The 6,064-nt window shown below is 46.1% G+C and overlaps 1 protein-coding gene across 1 annotated transcript in view; it reads left to right on the top strand.

Annotated features, from left to right (window-relative positions):
- GNB5 (G protein subunit beta 5) overlaps positions 1 to 6,064 on the top strand; it is a 41,598-nt gene that overhangs the window by 18,612 nt on the left and 16,922 nt on the right. Inside the window, exons 3-5 of the mRNA XM_003784364.2 lie at positions 2,244 to 2,285; positions 5,186 to 5,262; positions 5,692 to 5,824. Of these exons, the coding sequence (XP_003784412.1) occupies positions 2,244 to 2,285; positions 5,186 to 5,262; positions 5,692 to 5,824 (252 nt within the window). The remainder of the gene's footprint in view (positions 1 to 2,243; positions 2,286 to 5,185; positions 5,263 to 5,691; positions 5,825 to 6,064) is intronic.

Here is a 6,064-nt window from a genome sequence, read left to right as displayed (position 1 = left end):
TTGGTTGCAGCCGTCATTGTTGTTTGGTGGGTCCGGGCTGGGGATTCGAACCCGCCACCTTAGGTGTACATGGCTGGCGCCTTAGCCAGTTGAGCTATAGGCGCCGAGCCTCTTCTGTCATATTTACACAGAATAACCCTGGTGTAATGAGGAAGGAGGCTGCACAAAAGTTACTGTTCAGAGGCCAGGTGATTGGGGACTCACTTGAAGGCTGGCTTCCATAGCTTAGTACTTTTGTTGTCTATTTTTATGTTGCATGTATTAAACTTAAAACTGTACACTGATGCCACATAAGATAACACTAAAAATCGTATTGTTATGATCGGTGTAGATTCCTTTCCAACCCTTGCCTTCTGCACAGCTTTTTCAAGAGGGTTGATTTTCTTTTTAAGAACGCTTATGAGTATAAAGCTATACATATTCTAATCCACAAGCTATAACATCTAAGTCAGTGTTGCATTTGATAGGAATGGGTTCATAAAGCTCCTGGATTACCTGCAAATCTAGGATGTCACATTGAATTTGCTTTTTTCTATGTTTGAAGTTAATATATGATCTATGTACTGTACTGTACTACAATAAGAAAAACCTGGAAAATAGAACAAAGAAAATATTTTTACTCCCACCATACTATGACAGCCATCATGACATTTAAGAGCATTTCTGGGCTTTCTGTTTCAAGAGCTCGTTTTTACACACTGGTTATCCAGACACGTGTTGCTGCCTGGCCTTCTCGACTTCTTAAACCCTTACAAGGTGTGCTTCATGTTCGGGTTGCTGTCATTCACATGCTGCTAGGAAGATGTGGGTGTGGGGTGTGGGGAGGAGGCTGGAAAACAGAAGCCTCTGGAACAGACTTTGACTCATCAGCAGCCTTCTCCCTTAAAAGGCAAAAGATTCATCCCCCTGACCACAGGTCTGGGGGTGGAGGCACATTCTCTGCAGGTATGGAGGCCCCTGACTTGTAAACCAGAGCTCACAGATGGGGCCTACATCCGATCTAATGAGACTGCAGAGTACAGTGGGTGGGCTGTGGGGACAGGCAGTGGAGGACACTGCTAAAGTGGGCAGTGAGCAAGCAGGGCTCTGGCGAGGAGTTCCTGCTCTGCTGTCTGTACCAGAGACTATCAGATGAGCCCCACACATCATGTTTGTCTGCGTGGTCAGAAATTAGGCCACAATTACCAATGTGCTTAGAAATCTTCTGCAGGATTCTCCAAAGCACATTAGAAGCAGACATTGCTTCTGCCCCTAATTGCTGCTTTCCAGCCTGATCTCTGCCCCTGCCCCCACCTCATTCACCAGATTTGGCTCCAAATGGCTTGAGTGATTATAAAACAAGCCTGCCAGCAAGGCTCTGTGTGCTGGAGGAAGTCGCTCATCCACCCTCTTCCACTGTCTGCCCAGAGACATCCATGCCACAGTCTGGGCAGGTGACTGCTTTGTACAACCAGGGCTCATGTGGGTTTACCCCAGGGGTCTGTATTATAGACAGATGGCACTGTGGTCACTGCCCACACTGTGGTTACAAGGAAAGTGGCAGTGTTGTCTCTGGCATCACCAGCTAGGCGCTCACCCTGGCAGGGGTGTTCTTTGCTTCCTCAGCAGCTGCCCACAGGAATCCTCACTATCACAGGTGCGGATTGTACCTTGTTCTTAGTGTGGGGTAAGATGTGAGAGTGGGGAGCTGCAACTCTGTGAGCACCTGGCAGAGTTAGACCGATCTTGAACCCACATGGCCCTCTCTGCAGAATAGGGGGGTGCACATAGGCAGCGCTGCAGGGAACATGAACTCCAAGGCCTATGGGAGCGAGGACCAGGCAGTGGAGATGGTGTAGGAGAAAGAGACTTATGTACCTGTCAGCTATTTAAAAGTAATGTCAGGTTTAACTTTTCCTGTATAATTTTTTGACATTTAGGTTATGTTGGGAGATAATAAAGTACAAACAATTTGTGGTTGGTTTATATATGGTAACAAAAGTTTCTGACCGTTGCTCCCTGTAGTTGTATCTGTACAAGGAAGTAAGGTCCAGAACTGATCTTTAGCTGGGCTAGAAGGTTCTGCTCCTCCCATGCTTATTCCCCCTTTTTTGTAGAGAGGTTTGAGGACCAGATTATCTGGGTACATACTCTGGCTCTCCACTTCACGCTGCCCAGCAGGACACAGCTCTAGTGCGGAGTTCTCAGCGGTTATCTGTAAGAACTAGTAACCACCCCTGAACTGTTTACTCTTCTCCCCACAGGATGGGAAGGTGATTGTGTGGGACTCCTTCACTACCAACAAGGTGAGGCGTCTGGTTTCTAAAGGTGCTCTGACCCCGTTGCCCGGCCCTATCCCGATTCCCCTCCACACACCCCTGTAAGTGGTTGCCCGGCTTCTTAGGAAGGGAAGCCCAAGAAAGCCCACCCAAGTTGAGTGGCTTAGCTAGCCCACCACAGTGTTCATTCCTCTCTCCCCCTCTGACAAGGGCAGGCGGGGCCCCTGTAGAGGGTGCTGGACTTGAAGCTGGAAGCACGTCATGTTCACATGCTTAATTGCGTGCCTTATTTTTCTTCCAAATGATGATAAGTGCCAAAGTTCTCAGCTCTCTCTCCCTTCTCTGTCTTTGACTAGACTCCAGAGCACGTGGTAGGTGGAGAAGAGGAGGCTAAGTGGGGTTGAACTGAAATGTGCCTCAGTGCCCCTGTGAGTCTGACCTGGGCACACACGGCTCAAGCTAGATCTACATGTAGAGTCTTAACTCAAGATGAAGGCCAAAGCCTCCCTGTAGGTGCACCTGCGTGCCTGCAGTGCATTGCCGTTTACAGTACAGGTGTGCTAGATACGGATTTCAGTATTTATTTAGTCTTCCTTTTCACCACACACACACAAAAAATGAGCTGTGTAGCTATCTCAGAGGGAACAGCACCCACACTGTGCATTGATGAATGTGTTTAAAAAGTGTCATGGGAGGCAGCTGCTATGCCACCTGGTCAGGTGAGGGGCCAGAACCATTTTACAGAGTCGAGTCCCTGATAGGCCTGTAGGGAATAATAAAAATAACAGTGGGCACAGGGCTTTCCACCTGCTTCCCTGAAGCCTCTGCCGCTCCCAGAACACCTCAGTGTCTCCTGGATGTGTGAGGCACTTGCTTCTGTTTATACCCCGATGTGGCCTAGAGCACAGGGAGCTGGGGGTTGCTGCTTGTGCCCGTCACAGGAAATGCAGCCATTCTTTGTGAGCAGAGCGGCTCAAGATGTCCTGCTCTGAGAGTGGCTACTTCAGCTCATTCTCTAGAGGGCAGTAGATTATTCTTAGCATCTGAAAGGCTGCAGACTGTGCATGACAACAGAATTTTGGAAGGTGGTATTGGGTTTGTTACATTGTTACAATGTTGTTGAAACATTCCCTGTGTTTCTATGAGGAGACATAACAGAAAAGAAGAGCCCCTTTGAATGTACATTGGAAATCACCTAGTCCCAAGCCCCTGCTCCACAGATGGAGAAGGAGGGCCAGGTAGGACAGGTGGCCCCCGCTGGCATGGGGTCCGCAGCTTGCTGGTGTCGGAACCAGGGCTGGGATCCATGTCTCCCGTGGAAATAAGACCACAGACTCAGACGTTTTCAACTGTGGCTTTTGTCATTTGCTTATCAGCATGCAGGCAGATGTGGGTGACTCAGCCACCAGCAGGAAGCCAGGGACTGGTCCACTCAGTTCTTAATCCTTCCAGTTCACAGGCTCTGTTCTATCCATGAGCACTATCCAGGACCCCTCTCCCTCCTCCACCCCCATTCATGCCTTCCCAGAAATGGGTTAGGACCTGTAGCAGACAGAGGCTGCTATATCTTGTATCCTCACAGGTAAACAAATGTACACATATAAAAAGTCATTCCAAATTATATTTTGAAAATGAAACTCAGAAAATACAAGGTAAAGTATATATATTTAAAATGAAATTGGAATAGATCTTTCAAAGAAAAAGAATTCCAATCCTCAGGCAGATGAACAAAGGGAGTATAACATTAAGAAAGAAGTAGACAGATGGGGTGGCTCCCGCCTGTAATCCTAGCTTTTTAGGAGACTGAGGCAGGAGGATCACTTGAGGTCAGCTGTTTGAGGCCAGTCTGGGCAACAGAGCAAGACCCCAACTCTACAAAAACTAGAAAAATTATCTGGGTAGGGTGGCATGCACCTATAGTCCCAGTTACTCAGGAGGCTAAGGCAGGAGGATTGCTTAAGCCCAGAAGCTGAAGACTGCAGTGAACTGTGACACCATTGCATTTCAGCCTCAATAAATAAATAAATAAAATATGCTAGTGGAGGTTTTTTGTTTGTTTGTTTTTTGAGGCAGAGTCTCGTTCTCTTGTTCAGCCTAAACTGCCTAGCTCACAGCAACCTCAAAACTCCTGGACTCAAGCAATACTCCTGCTTCAGCCTCCTGAGTAGCTGGGACTAGAGGTGCTTCTCCAGCAACCCTTGGCTAATTTTTAAATGTTTAATAGAGACAGGGTCTTGCTGTTGGTCAGGCTGGTCTGGAATTCATGAGCTTAGGCGATCTGCCTGCCTTGGATTCCCAGAGTGCTAGGATCATAGGCGTGAGCCACTGTGCTCAGCATCTAGTTGAGATTTTTAACTTACATAGAATAGGACATGAAGTTTGCTTGATGGGATTATGAGGAGGCTGAGTCCCCTTATCAGTCTCAAGCCAATCTTTATCCCACACCACTTCCCTTTGAAGCTATAATATAATTCAATAGGAACTGTGGTGATTTTATTTTGTAAAAATTAAATGTTAATAGCGAAGCATAGTGACTCATATCTATAATCCCAGCAACTCAGGAGGCTGAGGCAAGAGGATCTCTTGAACCCTGGAGTTGAAAGCCAATCTGGGCAGCATAGTATGACCCCATTTCTAAAAGAAAAAAACAAATGTTTAAAAAAGAAAGTCTAATGCTAAGACCTGTGTAGAGGTACCTGTCACCTAATCTGTGAATCTAATGCTAAGACCTTGTGTAGAGTTACCTGTCACCTAATCTGTGAATCTAATGCTAAGACCTTGTGTAGCGGTACCTGTCACCTAATCTGTGAATCTAATGCTAAGACCTTGTGTAGAGGTACCTGTCACCTAATCTGTGAATCTAATGCTAAGACCTTGTGTAGAGGTACCTGTCACCTAATGTGTGAACGGTACGTGCTTTGTTTCAGGAGCACGCGGTCACTATGCCCTGCACGTGGGTGATGGCGTGTGCGTACGCACCGTCAGGATGTGCCATCGCTTGTGGGTAAGTGGCAGCTACAACAGCATTTCAGATTTCCTGTTAGCCATAAAATACTGTTCTATTGGCAAAGACAGGCAGATAAGCAGAAACTTGTGATGTTATGGAAGTTTTGTTAATTTTCTTATATATAATGATGTAGAGGCTGTATAGGAGAATATTCTGATTTCAGGACATGTGAATTTGCATGTTGAAAGTAAAATGTCGTGTCTGCATTTGACTTTACAGTCAACATGTTACATCTGTGAAAGTAGGTGAAGGGATCTAGGTGTCCGTTGTACTCTTTGTCTTTCAACGTTATGAAATAGGTTTCAAAGTCTTCAAAGTAAAAGTTGGAGAAAAGGTTACAATCTAGGAGACTGCCAAACAAAACAAATTTTATTTATAACATAATTTTTATGTTAACTTTTGATAACGTCTTTCTTCCCGTGCAAGTGGTTTAGATAATAAGTGTTCTGTGTATCCACTGACATTTGACAAGAATGAAAACATGGCTGCCAAGAAGAAGTCTGTTGCCATGCACACCAACTACCTGTCGGCCTGCAGCTTCACCAACTCCGACATGCAGGTCAGTGAGCAGCCGGGGTTGGGTCAGCCTGCTGGAGAGCATGAAAGAGGAGTGTCAGGAAAGGAAGCTTTGTGTTCCCCAACAGTTTTTTTCTATTGTTTCTCATTGGTTATTATTACTATTTTAATAAAATCAGAAATGGGAAAATTGGGACTCCTGATTGTTGATAGGCCATATTGAAAAACTCTCCTCCAGTTGAATTAGTGGGAGTGGGAACAGAGCAGGGAACCTTCTGGGGGT

This window comes from Otolemur garnettii, unplaced genomic scaffold (assembly GCF_000181295.1).
Source record: "Otolemur garnettii isolate 467f Iridium unplaced genomic scaffold, OtoGar3 scaffold00011, whole genome shotgun sequence".
NCBI lineage: Eukaryota > Metazoa > Chordata > Mammalia > Primates > Galagidae > Otolemur > Otolemur garnettii.
This window is presented reverse-complemented; position numbering and strand designations above follow the sequence as displayed.